The 26,859-nt window shown below is 48.8% G+C and overlaps 1 protein-coding gene across 2 annotated transcripts; it reads right to left on the minus strand.

Moving 5' to 3' along the window:
• Positions 1-690: 690 nt before the first annotated feature.
• SQOR (sulfide quinone oxidoreductase) lies at positions 691-26,657 on the minus strand. 2 transcript variants are annotated; one of them, XM_078874654.1, is made up of 10 exons: positions 26,553-26,657; positions 22,230-22,564; positions 21,008-21,178; positions 20,594-20,647; positions 10,788-10,982; positions 8,766-8,975; positions 6,631-6,814; positions 4,993-5,060; positions 2,718-2,896; positions 691-1,920 (listed from the first exon to the last, which is right to left on the minus strand). In XM_078874654.1, the coding sequence occupies exons 2-10, from the start codon at positions 22,491-22,493 to the stop codon at positions 1,863-1,865; spliced, it is 1,383 nt and encodes a 460-aa protein (XP_078730780.1). In that variant the 5' UTR covers positions 22,494-22,564; positions 26,553-26,657; the 3' UTR covers positions 691-1,862. The 2 variants fall into 2 exon arrangements, with proteins under 2 accessions (XP_078730780.1, XP_078730781.1); XM_078874655.1 differs by having other exon boundaries at positions 26,506-26,580.
• Positions 26,658-26,859: the final 202 nt, after the last annotated feature.

Raw genomic sequence — 26,859 nt, forward strand, 5'->3', positions numbered from 1 at the left:
ATTATTATCAAAGAGGTTGGTACGGTATTTCATATCATAGTCTCGTGACGTGCAAAGTGGTATTACTGATTATTTGTCCATCCGTCACAATGCTGTCATCCAGGGACTGGAAACAATTGGACCACGATGCTTTCCGTCAGAGCATCCATCCGGTCGTCATCGGCATGTCTAAATCCTGCATTGATGGTCAATTCATTTGCAGCTCAATTACAAAACGATATCACTGCTGTTCTTGATTAACTCGGGCCCATCTCAACAAGCACAAAGACTGGCGTATGCACCCCTGCCAACACAGCAAAAGCTTCAAATAATGTGTGACACAAATGTGTGTAACACGGCTCGCACTGCCCTGCATCAGAATGGATTTTCAGTTCCATAGTTTTAGTCGTGGCTCGTCTCAGGCTTGGCTGTGGCTCAATTGAGCCATGGCTCTTGAGCAGGGTCCCAGAGCCGTGCTCAGGAATTCTACAAGCCAAACGACGATGGCTATGAGCCACTAACTCGTGCGTCTTTTGGGAGCAACCGAACTGACTCAAGCGTGAGCTGGGTCCGAGTGTTAACCTGGGAGCCGAGCCGCGGCTGGGTACAGGATCCCTGGTCTCGGGAGATGACACCGATCACACAATTGGGAACACAACTTAGAGAAAAATACCAAACAAGATGGAAATAAAAGTAGAGAATGTATCACAGTTAAAGTCACTCCACAAGCAAATTTTATTGTGTTACTTCCCAAAGACAGCTGTCGTCGTTATTACCATTGCCATCAGTAACATCACGGTGGCGGCAGTGGCGGCAGCTATCGACGATTCAAACGCGCACAAACGTAACCGTCTATGCATTTTCATTTTAAACAACAACAAAAAGAAACATTATTACAAATTTCTCCCTTAATGCAAAAATATAGTGTCTATGCGAGATGTGTTTGCAGTGCAGTGAGTCCCAATAACGGTGCTGAAGATCAGCGTTAACTCCGGGAGATGGGGAGGAGGACATTTACCTATCTAAAAACAGGTGACAACTAAAGCCCTCCGATAACATCTGAGGAAGTTATGTTGCATTTGTTTAACTAGAGTGAGAATTCACAGAGACCAGGACGAGTCTCATATGCAGGAGTGACTTGTGGCGTTAAATGGGCCAGTAGTCGGGCTGATTTGTATAATCCCACACGAAAGCAGAAGCTGCTCTCCTTCCTTATCTTCTCACTCCCTAAAAGCATTTCCTTTTCATAGGTGTGGATAATTGTAAGTTCCATCATTATTCGAGGATGATTAATGTCTGATTTGGCAAGTATTACTCATGGTCCAATACTTGACATGTAAGCAATGCAAAGAAACCACATTGAACAGCTGTTGAAATTAACTTTTGTTATATGGCCACACGCAATCGTTGATGCGTCCGGAAAAGGCGAGCTGGCATCCCCATGCCTGGCTTCCTGTAACAAGTGACAATTGTCACGTGAGAACATAAAAAGCCAGGTTTCAAGTCGAGGTGAATTCACTTCCGATTTAAATGCTCGAAATTTGTTCAACGTGATCAGCTGCACTCGGGAGCCGTGTACAAATGAAGCCTGCCATTCTAGGCAAAGACTGTCACATACGTGACCATACCGAACAACCCATCTGTGCGAACCTCAAAACGTTTGTGCGGCGTCAACGCGACAAGACAAGAAACAAAGTTCACTCACGTGGAAAACGCAAAAGGGGAGACAACGCGAGATCTGGCAATAAAACTAAAAACTCACTCTCATGAGAGGAAGGACCACAACAAGTGGCCATTTTAACTCGCTCAAGTAGTGACGTGATTTGACAGAGGGAAGGGGTCGAAGAGGGGGTTGGTGACGCAGTGTATCATGGGTAAGATATTCACTTGAAGCCCAGGTGCATAATTTTGCGGTAAATTCCTGGTCCACCCCACAAACCCCTGAAAAAACACACAGACACAGCCAGAGACAAAGAATCACACGTTAGTCTGGTTGCCATGTCAGGAGACGTGTTATCTGTGTTCAGCTATTACGGTTGGCACAATAGCACACGGCAGGGGGTGATAGGAAGGCCAGCACTGCACACTCCCGGCCACCCAAGTGCCGATGCTGACAAACAAAACAGAACAATGGTGAATTGGATGACACATGCACAGCACCTTGCCGATTTTGCGTGAGTGTTGTGGATTAAATTTTTGCCAGGTTTACTCCAAAAGCCACAATATTTGCAACTGCACAACTGCTCGGGTCCCACGTGCTCATTGACTGTCAGTGTTCACTGCTGCAGGAAATAACTTTTGACCTTAAATTTTACAGGCAAGACAGACGAAGGAAATGCATTGACGCTTGCGGCATTGCTCGGAGAGCTAAATAAAAACTAAGCTAAACTATTTTATTTACCAGGTAAGGCCCACTAAATTTTTTGCTTTTATTGTAGAAGTTACCAGGCCACAAATGATTTATAGTAGCAGCCAAATAACCTAAACGCATGTTTTTAAATGTGGAGGGAGACACTAAAGGACCCACAGAAAAATCCACGCGAGCACGGGGAGAACATGCAAACTTCATATATACAGGCATCGTCATGGTCGGAATAGAACCCACGATCTCCTGCATACCAGCCGAGGGAGATAACACCTCGCTACTGTAGTGCCCTGAATAGCAAGGTTCGGCCGGCCGAGCGCTGGGAATGCGCTGGGACACGCTGTCGTGTGGTGGGGTGCGGTGGAGCACGTACTTAAGCAGGCCGTGCCAGTAGAGTGGTGGCATGACGTCGGCCTTGAGGTGGTACATGGTCCGCCGCTCCTTGCCCTGGTCGAAGGGGAACGTTTCGAGGGGCTGCCCGTTGAAGTCGAACTCGGCGAGGACACACGTCTTGTAGCTTGTGACAAGCGGGCACGACGTGTAGCCATCGTACTGCACCGTGACGCGCGCGGACGGGCAGGTACGTGGGCGTGACCATGCAGCAATGGACGGACACACAAACACACAAGTGAACATAAACATGGGCACACATACACGGTCTTACAAAGACAAAGATTCCCCGATATAGCCTGAACAGACTGTTGCGGCAAGTGCTGTTAGCAAGTAGCACCTATGAAGGCGAGCACGGTACACGAGGGGGTGGGTGGCCAGCAGCATGCCCGGCCGCCATTGTCTCCCTAGTGGCTATGTTCACACATCGCACGAGGTACTAATTTGAGGCTAAGTCGACCTAGGGGAGGCCCAGGACCATTTCAGATAATCGTCACTGGTGTTGGCCATGAGTGGGAATCGAACTCGGGTCGCCAGGGTTATAGGACAGTGTGCTAACCACTGCGCCACCTGCTCCCCACAGAGGCACACAAGTAACAACAACAACTGCCATTCACCACTAAGTGGTGGTGATGTCACCACGGTGCTTGTGCTATGCTAGGTGCACTTTGAGGCGACGTGAAGTGTCGAAGGCCTGCTGGCAGGAGGTCACAGAACAGACCCAGGTGTCATGGGTTTACTGACTGAGATGACTGGCAGATGCACCAACTGTGCTCCCCAGTGTGCCAACTTTCTGCGATTTAGCCACCCGGCAATCCGCTCATTGCTGTGAGCGTCACTCCTCTGCCCTTCATTTTTGTAGGAGGGTGACTGCCTCCAAAACACTGACACACGCATGGGCACGCACGCTTATGGTCACAAAGGAATGGACAAATATAAAATGTAATGCCCGCAATCGTCCATTCAATATTACGGCATTGCAAAACACGTGCCTAAGATACCAGATATGAAAATTATCTACAGTTAATTTTCTATATGGCCATGTGGTGCTGAGTTAGCAGGGGAACATCATAAACCGAACAAGCAGGGTTTTCTGCCAATGTTAGAATTCAAAAAGACAAGCTATGAATCATTAAAAAGAATTTTTAAAACAAGTTTCAAATGATTTTGTTTAACGAGGTCAGGACGCAAGAGACCAGGATGGAGTCTCATTTGCAAGAGTATCCGGGGTAGTTTGTCTTCCAGTAGGGGGCGATGATTATCGCATAAGATCCCAAAAGAGTAACTTGCGGCCTCATTTTCGAATTTGCCGAATTAAGGACCCTGATGCCGGCCTACTCTTGCGAATGATGTCAGACTAGGACACTGAATCAGTGAACCGTCCGTATGATTCGCATGGTTGGCTAGGTACGGTGCAAAAGAAGTTCAACATTAATACATACTGTAGATATTGCATGAGATGTTGTGCTTTAGTGCAATGCTGAGAATCTGATAGACAAGAAAAACTATGAACAAAAAAGTGACAAAGGAAACCATTCGAAGGAGAGAAATGTTTCAGGAAGCATGACGAAAATATGAAGGACAAGAAAATAATTTTTAAAAAGCATTGTGAATACGGGCATGTATAACTGTAATAAATACTGGATAGTAAATAAAACATAAAATTAAGTAACATAAGCAAAAATATCCTTTATATTTTCACAGTCCTTGCATCCTGATGCTAGCTGGCTCGTCAGAGGGGCGTGCATCACACGGTTTGGTTTTGTAAGTACAACTGGTTGTTCGCAAGTCATATGGTAAAAAATGATAACATCTTAAGTGCAGATGTTCATAAATCGGACATTCGTATCTCGGGGACTGCCTGTAATTGGATGTTGCCAAACAAATGTCGGATTTATTCAGACAGAGAAAGATGGACATGTAGTGATGAGGCTCATATTCCTTCTTTTTGGGAAAAGCATAAGGGCAAGTGGAAGATGAAGACGTACTCGACCAAGGGGTGGAAGGGTTGACGTAAATCAGTGTTCCGCGCTAAGCATGGGAAACTACGTCGTGGGAACATGGGCCAAGGGGGAGCGCGCTGGCTCACGTCGAACTGCGAACCCCCGGACCGAGGCAGAGTCGACCTAGGGGAGTCCCAGGACCGGTTTCGATATTCATCACTGATGTTGGGTGTGAGTGGGAATCAAACTTGGGTAACCGGGCTCGCAATCCATTGCGCTAACCTCTGCCCTACCCATGAGTGAAACATAGCTTACCGCGTGCAAGATGGCCTTGCCCTTCATCACCCTCGAGATTGTTTTGTCCAGAACGGCCGATTGGGCAGCTGCATACATGGGGATACACACGCACGCACACACACAAAGACAAAAGGTCCCTCATTTAGCCAATAATATATGTCAGCGAGCACCTATTAAGGCCGGCAAGGTACACAGTGAGGTGGTTTGGCCAGCACCACGTTTGAGACTGCCGGTGTCTCTCCCCAGTGCCGATGTTTACACGCCATGCCACGCACTCATTTAAGGCCGAATTTAGCTCGAGGTCCTCGACCGGTTCAGATAATCGTCACTGATGTTGATCGTGAGCGAAAACCAAAGTCAGGTCGTCGGGTTTATAGCTACCGCTCCTCGAACGCACACAAATACAAAGATCCCTGTATAGCCATATAGACTCTGTAGGGGGTAACTGCAGTTAGAGAGCACCAATGAAGACCAACATGGCACAAGAAGGGGTGGTGTGGCTCATACCACGTCCAGCCGCCTTTGTCTCCCCAATAACGATGTTTACACACCAAACCAGGTACTCATTTGAGGCAAAGTCGACCTAGGGGAGTCCAAGGACCGGTTCCAATATTCATCACTGATGTTGGGTGCGAGTGGGAATCGAACTTGGGTAGCCGGGCTCGTAATCCATTGGGCTAACCTCTGCCCTATCCATGAGTGAAACATAGCGCCTTTGAAAATGGCGCAAATACCAAATATACCAGATTATTATTATTGTTGTTGTTGTCACTACAATGGGACCCCTGTGTTTACATGTTTGGGACTCGAACCGGTCTAATGGTTGCCTTGCCAAGCTTACATCTAGTGTTGAAAAATCAGCAGAAAAGTATTTACTTTTACTATTTGTACTTATAAACTTGTGTAAATAAAGAGGAAGTCCATCGCTTCCTCTGGACGGCCTGCAGATGTCAGCACAGAGTCAAGCTGACTGGGACCTCTCTCAACAGCTGCATAACTTCAATATCATACGATATGTAAACAAAATGTGGCTGGCTGGCAGGACTTCACGTCCAGAGGAAGCGATGGACGGACGCATGGACAGTCAATTCCAAAGGACGTCTGCGTTGTTAGTAATCAACAAAACATGAACAGATGTCTCCTCTAGCTCAACAGCTTGGCTTGTCGTCTACAGCCACTAGAGGGAGCGAGTGGGCAAGCAAGCGAGAGTGCGGGAGTAAGAGAGGGAGACTGCGAGTGAGCTAGGATGCAAATAAAGGAGTGAGCGAGCGTGCTAACGAGTGAACGAGTGTGCTAATGAGTGAGCTCATAAGTATGCGAGGTTTTTTTTAAATAAGTGAGCGCGTTAGTTTGCGAGCAAGCATGCGAACGAATGTGCTGAGTAAGCCAACGGTTGATCAAGCATGTGTGCTAACCTGCTAACAAGCGAGCAAGTAAGCCAACAAGTGAGCGAGCGTGCTAACGAGCGTGCTAACGGGCATGCTAACGGGCAAGTGTGCTAATAGCCGTGCTAATAGGCGGGTGAGCTAGAGAGCATGCCAACTGGCGAGCGGGCTAATCGGCGTGCTAACGAGAGGGCATGCTAACGCATGTTGCTAACGAGCAGGTGCACTAACGGGCATGCCAACACGCGGGCGTGCTAACGGGCGTGCTCACCGATGGCAGCGGCCGTCTTGGAGGTGGGGATGTTGGTGCAGTCTCCGATGCCGAACACGTTGGGGTAGCGCTTGTGCTGTAGCGTGCCCTTGTCGACGTCCACCCAGCCGGCGGCGTCCGCCACCGCGCTGCCCTTGAGCACGTTCACGGGGCCCATGGGCGGCGTCACGTGCAGCAGGTTGTACTGCACGCGCACAGAGGCAAAGATCCCCAGTGTGGTGGCCTTTAACGGACTGTTGGGGCGAGTGCTGCCAGCGAGCAACCTACGAACGCCGGGGTGGTGGCCCAGCACCGCGACCGGCTGCCATTGTCTCCCCAGAACTGATGTATACACAGCACACAATGTACTAATATAAGGCTGAGTAAACCTATGGGAAACCGTCGACCCGTTCAAATATTTGCCACTGTTATCGGCCGTGAGCGGGAATCAAACTTGGGTTGTCGGGTTTGGAGTGCAGCATGCTAACTACTGACCCACTGCTGCTCAGAAGGGTTGAACTAAAAGGCTTGTGCATTTCACGCCGATTTTATGTCGCCATGTTTTGCGCAACCATTTTATCAATGAGGCTGATTTGATCTAGGGTTGGTCCCTTATACAGGTATCCCTCGATTTATGAAACGTTCGATTAACGAAATTTCGCGTCAAAGTAATTGGCAAATTCTAGACACTTTTTGATTCACGAAATATAATATCCACGTAAACGAAATTTCATTCGGCATGCACCACGATATCAAACAAGAGCCACCCGGGAGACGACGTCATCCATCCACGACCGCGTCACGGTGTCCCTACAGTTGAACAGTGACGCCTCCACATCACCTTTCCAGTTATTCCAACATGCAGATGTTTTGGTGAGCTCCATGAAAAGGTTATAAAACATTTTTTTTATTCATTATTATTCAATCGTTTTAATATTTATGTTCTTTATTTTTGTATTTTTAAAAGTGATATAGGTGTATATGTTTAGGTTGTGAGTAGAGTTGGAATGATCTAGTTCCCTGTGCCGAAACACATTCCTAATTTTTTTTATATTAAGTTTATGGGAAAGGCCATTCCAATTTATGGAACTTCGTTCTACGTGTTTTTTTTAAGAACCCATTCCTTTCGTAAATTAAGGGACACCTGTACTCAAGTTTAACTCATATTGGGCCATCTCTAGGTGCCACAGTGGCGAAATGTTATCTCCTTCGTCTGGAATGCAGGATTTCATGGTTTCGGTCCTGGCCCTGATGACTGTATATTTGGAGTTTGCATGTTCTCCCCTTGGTCGTGTAGATTTTTGTCCAGGTCCTCTGAATTTTCCTCCACATTTAGAAACATCTATTTAGATTATTTGGCTGCTATAAAATTACACGTGATAAGCCACTTCATTCAGCTATCATTTGTATGTATGTATGTTGAACTTCTTTCGCACCGTATATAGCCAACCGTGCTAATCGGAGGTGAGGGGGAAGGACAACAAACTAAACACAAAAATCAGTTCTAAAGAAATTAGGTTTCAATTTAGATTTAAAAGTGCATATCTCCAGTGGCTTCCTAATATCTGAAGGAACATCATTCCAGATGGTCGCAGAAGCGCAACTTGCTGTTTTTGGCAGACGTCCCGTAGAGTAGTGAGTTGCAATAATTGAGCTTTGTCGATAATATGCTACATGCCACTGTGTTGGCTATGTCACGACTCAATAGTGGCCAAATGTGTTGGAGAGCTCTGATATGAAAATTGTGGGACCCGACTAAAAAAAAAGACGTAAAAGTTCAGTCTGCTTAACCTGATAAAGTAGAAATAGTTAATTGGTGTAAATGCTTACCCCGAGCTCTCATACTCTGATGGTGCATTGTCTTTGAGTCGTGCGCCTTTTGGCGTCATCTGGTCCAACCCATGTGAGACTAGGCTCTAAGGAAAGCTGTCTCGGGTGTGGACCAATCAACTTCAAGGACAGTGCATACATTATCAGAGCTATGTTTTTTGTTTGCATTATGACTGCAGGTATTGTGGTGTATGTAAACATGATGTCAGTTTTGTTGCCAGATAGAAGAGTAAAAAAACAATTATTAGAAATAGTTAAGTTTATAGTTGTAATAGTTTCAGACAGATGGATGGACAGAGGCCATACAGTCAACGCTTCTGCCGAACCTCGAGTGTGACGGTCTCGCCCGGCTGGTCGAGCTTCTCGAAGACGGCCTCCCGCCGGTCGGCGCGAACCTCCACCAGGTTGTGGCGGAAGTTCACGGCGATGTTGCGCTTGGCGGCGATCTTGGTGAGCACATCCGCGTACTTCTTCACGCCGAACATCACGGCCAGAGATGTGCAGAAATGGAAGTTCGCCTTGTCTCGCTTGCCCGTCTGAAAAAAATGAAATTTAAGAATTAGAATAAAATACGGGAGTTGTCCGTACGCATTATCCGTTATCCACCATCATCAATTAGCTTTATCTACCATGGTCAATCTACTATTGAATGAAGGCCGCCCCAAGTTACCACCACCTTCCATGATCCTGAATTTTTATAATACACCCAAGCAACTGCACATGATCCGATATTACTCTATTTCTTCTTGGACGTCCTCTTGGACACGTTCCAGTCCTCGGTTGCCACTCCGTTATTATTCTTGACCATCATCCATTATCCCCTTGTTTTAACACATCATCATCAATCACCATTGTCATCAATACACGAGGTATCCATTGTCTATCCATCATCTCTCACGGTCTTGCAGTGCAACACACAAGCTCTATTTCCAACATTATTAAACAATTATAATGAGAGAGCAAGTTTGAACTGTGTGGTGGAATGCTGAGGATAAGCAAAATGTTAAGTGTCTAATTAAAAATCCCTTGGGGTGAGCTAGATGGCACATTCTGGTCACACTCAAAAAGCTATCACAGCTGAGAAGGTGGCAAACGCCTGGGGCCCTCTCGACTCTCGATGTGATGTGGTGGACATGTACAGGGTTAGGGCGATGAGCCTTATCAGGTAAACAAAAAATATTCACACGACCAAATGCTCGTGTAATTTTTTCCAACCGTGCTCAAACCTGTGTGTAATTTATAAAACAAGGAAAGTGAGGCTGAGGCCGACCACAGAAGAGCTCGGGATTACGACGCTGTTGCTGATTGGACAGGGCTCAGTATGGGGACAATTCGACACAAAGACTTCCATAGACAGGGCCCTGTGATGTAGAATAGAGGAGAGTCCATCTCGCGCTTAGACCTCGGATCGAGGAAGGTTAGAATCGAACAATGTTCAAACTTATGCCTAAGTTACTAATCCTTCAATAACGGACGATAGCTTTATAGGCAGCCTGTAACTATATGTATGTTTCTAATGGCCCCTTTCATGGAACGAAGAATCATCATGATTGACACCACGATTTGACATCACGATCGATCTGTAATGTTTTTTATTTACAATGTGGATTCAGGCTTACGAGCCAGATTGGCACAGACTGGGAGGCTGGGCCTTGAAAGTCAACTTCACGACAACTGCAGGATCTAGCATGTGGAGAAAAGCGATGGCAAGCAGGCGCTGCCATCACAGTGGCATCAACCAAAATTAACTCTTGACCTTGACGTGCCCTGCTCAAGAAACCGTCACCTCACTTTAACCCCTTCACTGGGAATCTAACGTCCGCCTGGCTCACGTCCGGTTTGTGCCGGCATGTGTTGGATACAATGTCCAGCGTTGCGTGTTGTCTTAGTGTGGGCTGGGGACTGTTTTTGTTGTTGTTTTGCTGCTTTGCCCAAGCTTGCATTTAGTGTTGAAATACTGGAAGGAATGTATGTACTTACGCACTTTTTACTTATAAATATTTCTATATATTTGCACTCCTATTTTTTTGTGTATAATTTGCTGTTAGAACTTGCTGACCTGCCTCTACTGGACATCTGTCAAAAAAAGCTTCATAGCTCATCGGATTTCTCCTTCAATCTACATAAATTTTCAGATTCTGGTGTCGCTGCATGTGACGGGAATCTTGTTAACTTCCAGTTCCAGAAGAAGCTGGCTGGCACGCAGAAGGAAACGCTGGACAACGCGTGAGTGGCAACAGCCCGAAAACCACCAGTGGTGGTACGGTAACCCACAGTAACCCATGGTAATCCATGGTAACCCATGGTAACCCGTGCCGCTGGTTGCCGAGTTCCGGTGCTCGGCGCACCTTGCGCATGTAGTCGTCGGCCAGGTACATGATTTTCTGGGGGGCGCCGGCGCACTTGATGGGGGTGCTGGGCAGTGTGAAGATCGCGTTTCCCTCGCGAAAGTCCTGCAGCGCGCGCCACGTCTTGTCCACGTAGTGGCGCGAGTAGTTGGAGCCGACTCCCGCCTCCTCGAACGCTTCGGGGAGCCCTCGCACCTAGACGTAGAAAGAGGTGGTGATGGCGAAGGGGGGGGGGGTCATGGAAGATGGTGAGATAAACTAAAACTTTTATTTTACCAGGTAAGGCCCACTGAGCTATGTATCTCATTTTGAGAACCCACCTAGCCATAAATGATATCTCAACAAATTTATAGCAGCAAAAATAATCTAAACGCACGTTGGTTCTAAATGTGGATGTAAAAACTGACGCCTGTATAAAAAAATCTATGTAGACGTCAGGGTCGAGATCGAACCCAAGACCTGCATACCAGGGGAGGGAGATAACATCTCACCACCGCAGCACGGTGGGGGATGGGGGATGCTGGGCGGTTGTAATGGGAGTGGTAGAGAATGATGGGAGCAGCAGCTGTGAAAGGAGGAGACCGAAAAGGGACGGCAGTGAAATCAACAGCAAGAGTCAAAAGAAGCTGGCAGTGCTATGGGTGGGGGGGAACAGCGAATTAGGGGAGCAGTAGTATTCACGGTGACAATGAATTGTGAAGTAGGAGGTGGCAGTGAACTTAAGAGGGGGAAAGCAGTGAATTGGAAGCGACGGCAGTGAATTTGGGGGAGGGGGGGCAGGATTGCTGCCACCTGATAGTGATATAGGACACAGCAATCAATGGGGATGTGCGGCAATAGAATCACGCAACACAACGGGGCAACAGTGGTGAAGGCAGCGGCTCTCTGACAAAAGTTCCCACGAGGTCATCTCAGCATCGCAGACTGACCGACACCGACAGTGGCTGCACCTTTCTACGCCATTATGGGAAAAAAACCCTCAAGAAGGCCCGGTCGGTGAGTGGGACGAGGGTTCAGACCACCTAGTTCCTGCGGCCCCCCTACCGGCCGCTCGCGATCTCGCCGATCGACACCGGATTATGGTTGTGAGCGCACACTCGATCCTTCCCAGCAGAGTGCCCCCGGCACCCTCCTCTCCATCCCACGTCCCAGGGTAACGAGGAGAGTCTGGGAAGTCACGTGACCGCGGCGCTCACTAACCGGGGCTTTGCACGCAGCGGCTGTACCGTTGTCAGATCCAATATTTTTGTGTTTTTCTTTTGTTTGGCACGATGTCTGACATATTGCTCCACGTGCTGCCTGGGGAGCTTCTTGCAATGCTGTATAATCGAGGGACAAGGTGAACGGCTCATTTCAGTTGCTGAAGAAGCTCCCTACACATGGCACTGAAACGTCAGATATCGTGCCGATACAAGGCACGGCACAATTCGTCTCTCTCTCCAGCAGTACGCACGCCGTCGTCCGTTTCTGGAGCATGACGGCGCGAGGTAGTGTGTAACTGAGATCCCAGGAGGGCCCAGTCCCTGAAACCCATAACCCAAACCAGAACCAAACTGGGAACTAAACCTGTAACCAAATCTGTACCTCAACCCCTACCCAAACCTGTTACCAAACCCAGAAACTCAGCAGTGCAGGCTGAGCGTCTCCTCCGATCCGTAATGAGCCCTCCCCAACCCCGTGCCACGTGGGAACCAAGTGACTTAACCAGAGCTTGGTCATCGTTAGTTTGAGGATTGCAGGCCACACGGGCAGTTTGTAGCATGCTTTCCACGGTGGGGGAGGCGGTGATGCCCTGCTATGTTAACAGCTGTTCAAGATAAAAAAATTCAAATACGATTTTCCACCTTATGCGAAAAAGGCGTGAAGCTGAAAACCGTAAAACGGCGCGTTTCCACATTGTGCCACGCGCCATGCGGAGTGACGTCCGACGTTTCGCTCCGCATGCCGAGTCGGGAGCTACATTCGGCTGCGCTGCGCCGTCCGACGCCGAACAACACGCGGCTGCTGTGCGAGCCTAACACGAGTGGAGTGCCACTCACATAGGAATGACCGCCAAAACCTACGCCGTCACATTTACTTGTGTTAACTTTCATGGTCACCAAAGACAAGAGGACCACAGTGCAAATCACGTGCTGCTGCTACTGCTGTATTTGGCAGTGGTGCACAAACACAATGAACAACAACACACTGCACGTCAATAACAACACTGTGTGTGGCCTGACAAAAAATATATAATAGGTGACGTTATGAGCAATGGCCCTGCTTCGTCACTTAAATAAGAGAGGCCAGAGAACTAGAGTGGATAATGAAAGTTGGAGACAGCACTTCAGGAACTGTTGATACTTTTGGCATGACGCATAAAAGTCCTGGTGCTATTTGTACGCGTTTATGATTGTGTGTCTTTTAGAGACGTGTGCAGGTTCCCTGTCTGAACTGTTCTTCTATGATGACTTCCCTTGCTACTTACAAATTTGAGAACTTGCACGTGTGCGTAACGTGTATGTAACGTGTGCGTGACGTGTGCCCACACGCGTGTTCGTGTGTGTGTGCGCACGCATTGGGAGCGGTGCCAGTGGTTTAGGCATTGCATTACGAACTCGGCCGCCTGAGTTCGAATATCTGAACCAGTTCTGGGCCCTCCCCTAGGTTGACTCAGCCTTAAATCAGTACCTGGTGCGGTGTGTAAATATCGCCACTAGGGAAACAATGTAAGCTGGGCGTGGTGTTTGACACGCACCCCCTCGTGTGCCGTGCTTGCCTTCAAGTTCAAGTTAATTAATTAGGTATAGCCCTGTGAGCCATTCGGCTCTTGAATCGAGTGCAACTGCAAAAAATAAAAACATGAACAAGAAAACATCTTAAAGTGAATATGTGACTAAGTGCAAACAGAAAATCCAAGAAAAGACAGTAAAATATTGCAGAAAAAACACCGTACACCAACGCTGTGTGCAAAAATCCCAGTGGGATGCAAGTCAAACAACAACAACAACCACGAGACAGCTTAGATTAAGGCCATCAGTCTTACTCCGTACTACAACAAACATGACTAAACCAATAAACTTTTCGAAATCACCAAAATAAAGCCATGAAAGCAATGAAACAGTGATCATAGGAACTGTGACAGAATTTTCACAATAAATGACATAAACAACATGTACTACCAAAACCCTGCAGCCATAGCTGGCTGCATGAGTCACTCCACAACAGCAGGAGCATCAGTCGGAGTATTATAATTTTTCAATGCACCTTTAAGATCAGCACACTAAATCAAAACACAGGTCATACTTTGCAGCCATCATCCGGAGCGAAACATTTTATTTTAGGCCACTGAATAGCACTGGCAGCTAGGGGTGTACAACTCCTCTAGAGCAGTTTTGAGTTCATAGGTGCCCGCCAACAGCACTGTCTGTTCAAGGCTATACAGGGGAACTGTATCTTTGTTGTGTTGTAATCCCCATTCACTGGGTGCATTGCATCTGCAGTTGAAAACTGAAGCTTCTGTCTCCAGTCAGACGGGGACACGGATGCATTTCACAACAACGTAGAAAAACGCTCTTGTGCTTACACACACACTTATCATTCACACACACGCAGACTATCACTCACATTATCACTCATGCACACTCCACACTGTCATACTTTTACTGTCACCCGCATACACATTGTCACACGTACACGCGGACTGTCACCCGCAATGCACAGGTTGTCACTCACGCTCTCACTGCCACTCACATTGCCATGGCTGAAACCTGGGATTAAACCCGCAGGACATTTTAATCCCTAAATAATAACCGCTGGGTTTAAACCTTGAGGCGGTGCCGCCTTAGAATCTCCAACATCTGAGCCACTGGCATGGCGTCATCTTCATTAGTGATTACGTCACCGCTAATGCAACACCGCAACTGTAAACACATCAGCAAGAATGGGCTCCGCTAAATTATAATATTACAACACCCAGAAAAAAATCTGGTCATAAAATAATATGTTCTGCGTGTTTTATTTAAAAATCTCCATTGCTCCACCCGTAATTGGATAATCATGGGTGAATACATACATTGACAATGTCTGTACCTACGTTTACAATGTAATCTTTGCTTTTAGTCCCTTAGCCTCTTGTCCTTCCAAGCTTACGTTTTCCAGCAGCATTTTGTTCATGGTGACAAAAATCTACACCGGTTTTGACTTTCTGGGTCTTGCCAGCAGGCAGGGTGATTAAAAGCAATCACTACTGGAAAAGATTGGCTCTGAGGGCCCCATAGGCTGATGGACGAAGTGAAACAGTTGCATCGTGTTTCTAGACATAATCCATGATGTTGACAGTGTTGCATTTGACCTCGCAAAACATTTTTTTACGCATACAGTGAGGAAAATGTAGGGTGGAATTACTCAAATGGTCAAAGCCTCACCTAAAGCACATAAACATGTTTCATGAAGAAACGGATACGCAATTATGCATTGACAAATGTATTATGATTGACTCACACATAGCCAACACCAGAGGTGTGGACTCGAGTCATGTGACTTGGACTCGAGTCAGACTCGAGTCATGAATTTGATGACTTGCGACTCGACTTGGACTTGCATAACAATGACTTTGTCCCACCTATGAGATGTGGACTCGAGTCATGTGACTTGGACTCGAGTCAGACTCTAGTCATGAATTTGATGACTTGCGACTCGACTTGGACTTGCATAACAATGACTTTGTCCCACCTCTGGCCAACACGGAATGCCATGTACAAGACTAAGATCCCCCATATAGCCCCAACATAATGTTGGGGCAAGTGCTGTTAGCAAGTAGCACCGACGCAGACCAGCACGGCACACGAGGAGGTGGGTGACCGGCACCTTTGTTTGCCAGTGCTGATGTTTGCATGCCACATCAGGTATTTATGTCTGGCTGAGGCTGATTCGATCTAGGGAAGGCCCAGCACTTAGATTAAAATCCGTCACTGGTGTTGGCTTAGAATTAGGTTTGTAGCACAGTGCGCTACTGCTCCGCACTCGCACACATACATACAATCACATGCACTCACATGCCAAACGCCCAATGACACGTACACATATGCAAATACAAAGACAAACATCCCACGTTTAGCTTTCACATACACTTAGGGCAAGTGCTGTGAGCGAGCTTCTATCTATGAATGCCGGAATGGCACATGAGGGGATGGGTGGCCAGCATCACGCCAGGCCGCCTTTGTATCCCGAGTGACTATGTTTACACACCGCACGAGGTACTCATTTTAGTCTGAGTCGACCTAGGGGAGGCCCAAGACCAGTTAATGTAATCAATGGTGTTGACCATGAGTGGGAATCGAACTCGGGTAACTGGATTCATAGCGTGGTGCACTAACCGCTGCACTAAGAATACAGACTTGCATACACACACATAGCTATCAAGCAATGACATGCATACACATTTAAAAATGTTAAATAAACATTAATTTATATTCACTTGCTGCTGCGAACGTTGCTAATTATTCGCTGCTTATATTGACAGATAAGTTTTTGTATTTTTATCATCACCAGGTTCGTTTACCCAGAAAAGCTTTACCGAGTCTCAAGGCTCTTTTTCAGGAGGGTCCTTGCAAGTTTCTGTAGGAGGGGGCGATAGTGTTACTTTGCGTGGTCCTAATTCAGTAATTTTCAATGTATTTTTCAGCATTGGGATGGTTTTGGCCGATATCGATAACATTTGTACGTGTGTGCGTTTAGCTATGGGAGGAATCATCCAGAGAACCCAAAGGAAACCCACGCACAACAGGCGGAGAGAATACAAAGTTCACACGCAGAAAGGCGCCCCAATCGGGAATCAAACCCAGGCACTTCTTGCTGTTGAGACTCGAGTGTTACCGCTTCGCTGTCGGGGGTAAAAGTGTGAGGATTGACGTGAGGCCAGTGAGAGGTTTAACTCAACACAGAAACAAATCATATCTGGAACCAGTTTGTATCTGGATGCGCCTGCCTGTGGGTGTGTGTGGGTGCACACGCGTGTACGTGTGTGCGTGTGTTCCTGTGTCTGCAGACTGTCCCCGTGTCCTTGAGCAAGTGTCCCCGTGTCCTTGAGCGAGTATTTCCTCGTGTCCCTGCATGTGCGTTTACATTTCTCAGCGTCAGTCTCCGAGGCCATTGGTGTTGTTGTGTCCCTGTGTGCATGTGTGTCCCAACTGTGGGATTTCCCAACGGTGTTATCTAAACTCCAGCACTCACCCGACCATTACACTAAATCCAATGCATGCCCGGACACGAACCTTAACCCCAAGACTAATCATAACCCCAAAGCCTCACAGCAATACTAAATCTAGAAATAGAATGCAAACGCTTACTCGAACCCTAACACCGACTCAGAAACTTACTCTCCACCTACCCAATGCTAATCATAATCCCAAGCCGAACAATAACCGTGTCACTTTTCTCTAACCCTCACAATTACAACGCTATCCCTACCACTGCAACCCTCACCACCCAACACTCTTATCCCTCGCCACAACCCTAGCAGCACATGGCACCACGCCTGCTCCTGACACGAGGAGGGAAATTGAGGGGACACGGCGAGGAGGGGTGGGAACGGGGATTTGACGAGGAGGGGCGCTAACGAAGAAGAGGAGCCCAAGCCTCGCCGGGAGCTGAGCGCTGGCCGTGGCAGTCACCGTGACTCGGCAAAGTCGGTGTTGTTGCTTTGCGTGCAGCGAGGAGAAGGGCGACTGGGGTGTGGGGGTCAGCGGAGGTAGGCGGAGTAAGGGGGGCCCATGGCAGGGGTGCGGGAGGAAGGCAGCCCGGGGGTGGGAATGCAGGAGGGGGTGGAGGGGCCGGGCAAGTGATCTTGACCGTAGTCGGGTGGTTGTGGCATTTGTGGTGGTGTCGATTGTGGGGAGCGGTGGCTTATCGGTCAGCGCGCCACACTATGAACCCGGTAAACCCGGGTTTAATTCCCGCCCACAGCTAACACCATTGACGATTATCTGAACTGGTCCTGCGCCTCCCCTATGTCGACTTAGCCGGTGTGTAAATATCGCCACTAGAGAGATAAAAGCGGCTGGGTGTGGTGCTGGTCACTCAGCCCCTCGTGTGCCTTGCCGGTCTTCATAGGTGCTTGCTAACAGCACTTGATCCGACAGTTTAAGGCTACAAGGGGATATTTGCCTTTATTTTTGGTTGTGATTGTGGTGGTTTTAGTGGTGGTGGTTTTGGTGGTAGTTGTGATGGTGGTTGTGACTGTAGTGGTTGCTGTGGTGCTTTGGTAGTTGTGATTGTGGAGATTATTGCTGCGGTGATTGTGGTTATGATGGTTGGAAGTGGTTAAAATTACAGCAACTAAATCATTAAAAACATATTTAGACCACAACCCGGAATCGTGACAATTGATCAATTTGATCAGTGGTGGGTCAGTGGGACGGTAGATGGGTGACTGGGTAGGTTTGTCGGTGAATTTACAAATGGCAACAGCCTTCGTACATGACATAATAGAACACATGCTCCCTGCTGCTGCTGTCCCTGAACCACTGTTCACAGAACAGATCCCTTACTTTCCCTGGTGTAGTACAAACAGCTGAGCTCAAATAATTACAATGCAGCAGAAAATCACTTTGAGGATCACAAAGCACTGCTTCAAGGAATGTTGATCGTTTCTTTTTGCACAATTGTGCTCTTTGCACACATTTTTTTTTCCACCCCGAGTCTCGTGACTAGTTTCAGGAGGGTCCTGCCCTCCTGCGAGTGTATCAGTCGGAGCTCGTTGAGAATCTTTAAAGGGTGGCGATATAGTGTTATTGCCTCTACCCGGAGGAGTAAAAGACAAAGATCCACCGTATAGTCTTAACATGCTCTTGGGGTAAGTGCTTTTACTGAGCACCTACGAAGGCCGGCACGACACATTGACATACTGTCGATTCCTCAGCTCACGAGCTATGCACCACATTTCAAGTGTAAGAAAATATTTTCTATATTATTATTAAAGTACTTATATTTTATGCAATCCACCGCACTGATCAGCGTGGTGGAGTATGATCAAACAACCCCCATGGCTGACACGCCTGTCTCTTTTGTACTGTCACACTCTTTCATTGTCTCACTTATATTGTCTCATTTGTACCGTCTGTCTAATTCATTATGCCTCCTTTGTACTGCCAGTTTCGTGGCTATGTACGTATGTGGAACTTCTTTTGCACTGTACGTAGCCAACCGTGCTAATCGGAGGTGCAAGGGAAGGACAACAAACTAAACACACAATGGCCGCGGATCCGCGTCAGCTGCGAATGCCTCCGAGCTGGGCCCGAAGAGCCCCGGCTGCTACGCCTGTCCTCGACGACTCGGGGACGCCGAACAGGTTCAACCACCCGGAGTGGTTTCACACGCACGTCAAAATGCCCAGGACAAAAAAAAAACCTACGGACATCGCCAGCCCTTCGGCGACATGGCGGAACATCCACAGATCACGATGATCCAACCGTCACAGTGCCCACGAGTGTCAGGGGAGACGAGGAAGGAAGAGGGATGGCCCAAATAAAGTGAAACTCCAGATAAATCCGCACACGCTTATTTTTGAGTTGACTCTCAATAATATAATCATTGTATTTACACAGCGCTTGCTTAAATGCTTCAGAAACTCTAAGTGACGTGCATTGCATCTCATCTCAGCACACGTAAAAGGGCACCCCCAGTGGCAGCTGTCCCTGTGCGGCACAGTGTCGGTACCTGGCATTAGTTTGCCAGAAGTGGGCCATGGTGCCTCGTGTAATTCTACTCGAGTAATTTTCAGTGTAATTCTTTTCAAATTGGATTTTTGTCTGTTCTTTTCAATGATGTAACGTGATCTTTAACGTCCACTGCGAAGCAGACAGCATATATATTTTATGACTAATACGCCTGCAACGTTAACCAGGGAAGCCTGCTGGATTTGAACTACTAACCTCTACAACAAGCGGCAAAAACGCTACTGCTCAGCCGTATCACCACTTAAATACCAAAAAGTTCCTTCAACATACCAGGTATCCCAGCATCATGTGCATGTCAAGATAAGATCCCCCATCCTTCCACTTATTGTATTCTATTTACAAAAAAATTAAGTAATTTCCTGCTAAACTGAGCATTGAGGAATTGGCGCTCATCTCCTCTTTACAGCCCTGAAATTCCATATTGATATGGTGTGGGCGAGTCTGTCCATAAGACAGCCACTGTTGCCTCAATTCATTGGCCTTGGAGGGAGCAATGATGGGCAGAGTCAACCCCCAAGCAGGAGTTCAACTCGCGACCTTCCAATTGCGAGCCGCTCGCTGTACCGCTGAGCCGCCCACCTGGTTATTCTGCACGTGGCCTGTGATAACACTGGGTACCACAACTGCAACAACAGCTGCCATTCGCCTCTAAGTGGTAGTGACATCACCAATGTACTTGTGCCATGCTAGGTGCACTTTGAGGCCATGTGAAGTGTCAAAGGCCCGATGGCAGGAGGTCACAGAACAGACTCAGGTGCCATGGGTTGACCGACTGAGATGACTGGCAGATGCACCAACTATGATCCCCAAACTGCCAAATTTCTGCATTTTAGCGGCCCGGTGCTCTGCTCGTTGTTGTGAGCAGTGTTCCCCTGCTCTCCGATATTGCTGGAGGGCAACTGCCTCCAACTGCACAGTAACGTCCTTCACGAACCTACACAGAGGCTGATCTTGACACTGCTTGTGCCAGTCATCAACAAGTCCAATCAGCTCCACATCCTTTTGTACCACATCAGTCCATCTCCCTTGCCAGTTTGTCACACACACACGCACATACAAGTACACGAATATAGATGCTCAGCCTCTCACCTGCTCATAGTTGAGTTGAATACCCATTGCCACGATCAGATACTTGTAGTTGATCTGCGGAGACAAGAACGGAGAGTTTTGTTGTTTTTGCCAGTTTCAACATGAGCGGTGGCATCGGCATTACGGCGGCTCACATCTCGCTCATTCACCCACCCACAAGCATACCCACTCGCTCACTCACCCACCCACCCAAACCCATCCACCCATTCACTTACTCGCCCACCCACAAACCTGCCCACTAGCTCACTCACCCACCCACAAACCTGCCCACTTGCTCACTCACTGATCCACCCATCCACAAACTTTCCCACTCATTCACTTGCTCGCTCACTCACCTACCCACAAATTTGCCCACTCACTCACTCACACGCTCACCAATACCCAATCTCGCCTATCCACACTCGCCCCACTCACCTGCGCCCCGCTGACAGTGCGCACACGGTTTTGCTCGGGCTCAAAGGTGCCGACGTGCTCCTGCAGCCAGCTCACTCCACTGGGCATCACCGAGGCTGTAGAGCGGCCCGACTGCCCGAAGCGTTTCGCACCGGCACCCACCAGCGTCCACATGGGCTGGTAGTAGTGCATCTGCCATGGTGGGGGGGGGGGGGAGCAGGATGGGTAGAATGGTGGGGGGGGCGGAAGCAACAAATCCTAGGATGAGACGGAGGATTGCGGGTGGGTACCGTGGTGATGATGGTGGTGGTAGGGAGCGGTGGTGTGTGGTTAGCGCGCTGCACTATGAACCCAGCGACCCAAGTTCAATTGCTGCTCGTGGTCAACACTGGTGATGATGATCTGAACTGGTCCTAGATCAAGTCATCCTGACTCCATGCCCCGACTGGACAAGTATGAAAAAGAGCTTCATAGCTCATCGGATTCCTCTAGTCTAAATAAAGATTCTGATGCTTATAAAGATTAAGATTTTGTACCGGGTTTTGCTAGAAGCTGGCGTTACCCGTCCTAGAGTTAGATATTATTATTTACTTGTATATATATACATATGGCCAAACATCACAATATAGGACCACAGAGCTTGGGCAATTGTTGGTAGCATTGGTTCCGGCTGCCTTCCCTCTCCCATTTGTCTGTAAATTGTTCGCTCGTTCCTCTCCGTGTGAAAACTATGCACGTTACAAATCCTCCACCAATGATTGTGAGATGCAATTTGCATGAATTACACTGGTAAATTAAAATAATAGTTATTATCATGTTTGTGGAGTGGTGGCGCAGCGGTTCACGCACTTAATTGTATAAAAACTAAACTAAAATACTGCCTTAATAGATACTCGCTAACAACAAATGCTGTTAGCGAGCACCTATAAATGGTCGGCCGGGTGCTCAACAATGGTGGCTGTGTCCAGCACCACGCCCGGCCACCTTTATTGACTGGACATAATTTCACACTCTGCACCAGGTACTCATTATGTTAGGCCAAGTCGACCCAGGCAAGTACCCATCCGGGTTCAGACACCACCGCCTGCCACTGGGACTGCGGCACTCATTTCGTTTCCATCACGCCAACGCGATCGTGCCGATACCGGCCACGTGTGGGCGCACGGGGATCCTCGCTCGCACCGCAGCCACGAATCGAACCGGGGTGCGCGAGGCAGTCGCGGCGCGTCCGTGAATCGGGCACCTCGCTCGGCTCCATGACGGCCACCTTGCCCGAGGACCCCAGTTTGCGCCGCATGCGGGCGGCCATCGTGATGCCGCCCGTGCCTCCGCCGATCACCAGCACGTCGTAGTAGTCTCCGGCGCTCGCCGACGATGACGCGGACGAGGAGGGGGAGGAGGAGACGCCGGCTTGGCCGCCATGGCGGGACGAGGCCGGCCCGTGCAGAGGGGCGGCTCCCAGGGCCCCAGCCGCGCGGCGGAGGGCGAGCGTGCGCAGCGCAGCCATCGCTGGGGGGAGTGACGGTGGCAGCGAGGGGGTCCACTCGGTGGTGCGAGTGTGTAGTGAGCTGATGCTCTCTGCTCAGCCACAAATGAATGCAAACAAACACAGTCATATTAAAGTTGGCTTTTCAATTAATTGGGTTGAAATCCAGCTCTGAGAATTAAATATTCAGGTTTGATTGACATGCGATGAACAATAAAAAAGTGAGGCCCTAGTGTGAATAGAGAGGCCTAGAGAAGCGACTTCAGTGGTAGCTCTGCGTTGTCATGTTCTCGGGCCGTTCACTGACGCAAGGTGATGCACTGCTCACCTGCAGAGTTGCAAAAAATAAATGTTCTTTGTCACATGACAATGCCAACAGCACAAGTTGGAATACAAGTGTGGATATCAGAATATACGATGTAAAACTGGAGGGATAAATTCTAGCATTTGTTCTGTGTCCAGTTACGCTGGGGTTAAAACATCTAAACAATTCTAGGCGAGGAATGAACTCACCAGGAAGATGCTTGTATGTATATTGACCTTCTTTAACACCATACCCAGCCAACTATGCTCATCGGTGGTGTGGGAGAAGGACAATATCTGTGTTTAGGCTGGGATTCCAAGCTAGAACCACAGAGGTGCTGGCTTGTTGTTCAAGGTAATGAGAGTTTACGATCGCTCACCGCCATGCGGAGTGGCGCTGTGAACCTTATAACGATCGATTTTAGTGCGAGTGTTGGAGAGTCGGCACGTTCACAATGGACGACATCCTGCTCACTAGAGACCCATCGATCCAAAGTCCAGCGAGCAAATGTGACACACATGCAAGCACGCACGCACAGACGCACCAGCACAAGTGCACACACAAAGACAAAGATCTCCAGTATAGCCTGAACAGACTGAAGCAGCAAGTGCTGTTAGCGAGCACCTATGAAGGCCGGCATGACACACGGGGAGCGATGTGGCCAGCGCCACGCCTGCCCACCCGCCTTTGTCTTCCTCATGGTGATGTTGACAATTCGCACCAGGTACTAATCTGGATTTTCTGGAAAATAATCCCATAAAATATTTCTTCTGCGGCCGTAATTGAGTTCACTCAAGGAGCACTGAGCCGGGTTGTCTTACACAAGCCAATTACTGTAATGTCACCGTATACTAAACGAGTCAACTGAACAAATTAGCACATATGTACTGAACGAGCTGATACAGATATCTATAGGGCGCCACAGTGTCGAATTGTAATCTTCCTTGGCTGATATGAGGAGGTTGTGGGCTCGATCCCCACCCTGTTATAAATTTGGAGTTTGCATGTTATCTCTTCCCGTGGTTGCGTGGATTTTTCTCCGGGCCCTCCGGTTTTCCCCTCCACCATGTGTTTAGATTATTTGGCTGCTATACATTTCCAAATGATAAACTACTTTGTTGTGTTATCATTTGTGGCCAGGTCACTTCTGAAAAAGCTTTAAAAGAAAATGTCACTGTACCCTGAACGAGTCAACTGAACTAATTTAATGTACCCGGTGCACTCACTTTGCATATATGTGTAGTGACATAGAATTGGTCACTACGTAGCATAGCGCTGGCTGCTGGCAGGGAAGGGGATCTGCAGCCTGAAGCAGCCCTGATTGATAGCAGACCACGCGATAGACCCGAGAGGGATCTAGGGTAAAGGTTATGGAAGGGATACGTCGAGAGTCTGCTTGTAGGTTCCAGAAGGGGAGAGTGGCCGGGGCAGTGCGAGGCCACGCTAGCAGGATAAAAGGGGACCCCGAGCGGGAGATCAGGCCGTCGTTTGGAGTGAGATCCCCGTCGTCGTTGCTGTTGAAGATCGTTGCCTTCGCCGCTGTCGTCTCGTGCCTTCGTCACTGTCATTGTCCACTTGATAATTGCGCAGCTATCAGTAGTTGGCTGTCTTAGTTCAGCACCGTCAGTATCAGATGGCTCGCGTTGTGTTGTAGGCTAGCAATCAGTGTAAAGTTGCGTTTAAGCGAGAGACAGAGCATTGTGTAACAGCAGAGAGTGTGTAACAGTGTGCTCGGTGTTTAATTAAAGAATTGCCTCCAAGAAGTTACGTCTCCAAGTCAGTCACTACATATGTACAGTACTTAACGAGCTGATACAGATGTCTTTAGGTAACAAAGTCCACATTAACAAATGTCTTGGCGAGATTTGACCTGTGCTCATTTCAGGCCCCCGAGTCAGCGCTATAAATGTCACGTTCCTAGGGTCTGCGAACAAATCGCCCCTGAATGCGCCCCATCTCGTGGAATCTTGCAAGCCGAGCGGAGGTAGAGCCAGGATGTACATTTGGATTGTAGAATACCGAGTGCAGTCAGGCTCGTCCATAGGGGGGTGCAGGGCCCAGGGCAAATCCCGCTGTGTGCCCCCCCCCACCCTGACGCCTTCAAACGAAGCCTGACGTATTACATCTGATACCGTGACATAAAAGCGCGGGGCCCTCCAAAGTGCGGGGCCCAGGACGATCGCCCCGATTCGCCGGACCCTCGGAACGGCTCTGGGTGCAGTCACCGGTGAGGTAGGCGCCAGCCACGAGGTGGTCGGAATATTGGGAAGCAGAGCAATGGATTATGAATCCATTGGTGCAGAGGTTTTGGGGGCATTACTCCCTCGGAAACTGACTTTGTTGACCAACATATTTCCGTTAATTAATTTACATTAACATAAATGTACACAGGGGTTGGAGTCGCACGTTGATCCTGGTGGAAAGGGCGCAGGCGATGACCCCTGCGATGGCTGTGAGGCGCTTGTATGTGCCGGGTCCACGTTTACTTTTAGCACCAAACGGTCATCCTAATTGCCCCCCTGGGGCTGAGAAAGACCACTCGCTCCTACCGTAGATTCTTGAACATATCCGTGCGAATCTCCCAAGTGTTACACCCTCTGCAAGTGTGGTGGGTTGTCTTTGGGTAACAGCAAAAAATGTTCCTCCCACATGAAGCCAAACTCTCTAAACTGAAAACGCTCAATTACTCATGGGATTGGCCAAACATCCCAATGTAACAGGACCCTGTGGTGCCACGACCTCGAATCCACTCTGCAAGCACCGCGACCCCCCCACCCTGGCCCCAGCACTGAGCACACACATGCAGCGCACACACGTAGTGTCCTGGTGGGGGATTGCTTGGCACAATGGGTTTTAATCCGAAGGGTACCTATGAAGAAAGTCCCAGGGTTTCCGGTGCCAGGGTATTGGCCGACCCTCACAAGACAGTTTACATTGCGGTGCCCTGAGTAGGCTTAATAGTGTATGGGCGCAAAAAGGTTTACCGCAATGAGTCATTCACGACATCGGGAGAGGCTGGGGTGGAATAAGCGAGAAGGGCAGACCATGAGATTATGGGATCGCAGCGCCACAACCTCCACGGGTGTGTGGTCCAACTCCGTGTGGCCCAACTCCGTGTGGCCACAAGCCAGCAGCACGAGTGTGTCACTCAGAGAGGGTGCTAGCGGGGGGGGGGGCATCATTCAGTCGGCCGCACAACCCTCCTGAAAAGGAGTCTTGAGCCTCGGTACTGCTTCACGGGTTAAGAAAGGTAATTGCAGTATTGGAAATAAAGTACAGTACTGGCAAACCTCAACATTACACCAATCATCAAACTTTGTAACGGATTGTACTTTCTTCATAACAGGCGGCAGAGGTTTGAGATAGAGATAACACCACTGCGAGCGAGATAGAAACAGAAATACCGGAAATGTAAATTAAACCAAAGTCAAGAAGCACAGGAGAATTTACTGAAGAACTCAAGTAAACAACAAAATGAGGCAGTGTGGTGTCCTCACGCAGCCACCCCCCCCCCCAGCGACTCACCCACCAACTTACTCAAGCACCCAGCTACCTAGCTAGCCACTAACGCACTCACTCAAGCACACGGATACTCAGCTCACCAGCGAACCATTCACATCGCAACACACTCATCCAGCGTATCAGTCAACCACCCACGCCGCGACACATTCACTTACCCAGCCAACCACTCACCCGAGCAACCAAACTACACCCAGGCTAGCCACTCACCCAGCCAACCACTCAATGATGTCCTTCCCACAAGACACGCGGCTCACCTGCTGAGCAGCAGCAGCAGGAGGAGGAGGAGGATGAGGTGGTTGGTGGTGGCGGTGGCAATGCAGGGCTGGTGGCCAGTGTGTCACGCACTCATCACTTAAACCGCAGCCCCCACACGGGGCCCCTCCCTCGGCCCCCTCCAGCGGCCTCCCTGCGGAAACGCGTCAAGCAGGGGGCTGTGGGTGGCGGTGGAGAGGACAAACCGAGGTTAAGTGACAGGGTGGGGAGGGGTAATGGGCGAGTGTGTTGGTGAGTGGGCGAGTGTGTTGGTGAGTGGGACGGTGCTGGCAGTGGGTGGTATTAGGG

This window comes from Lampetra fluviatilis, chromosome 39 (genome assembly GCF_964198595.1).
Source record: "Lampetra fluviatilis chromosome 39, kcLamFluv1.1, whole genome shotgun sequence".
Lineage (NCBI taxonomy): Eukaryota > Metazoa > Chordata > Hyperoartia > Petromyzontiformes > Petromyzontidae > Lampetra > Lampetra fluviatilis.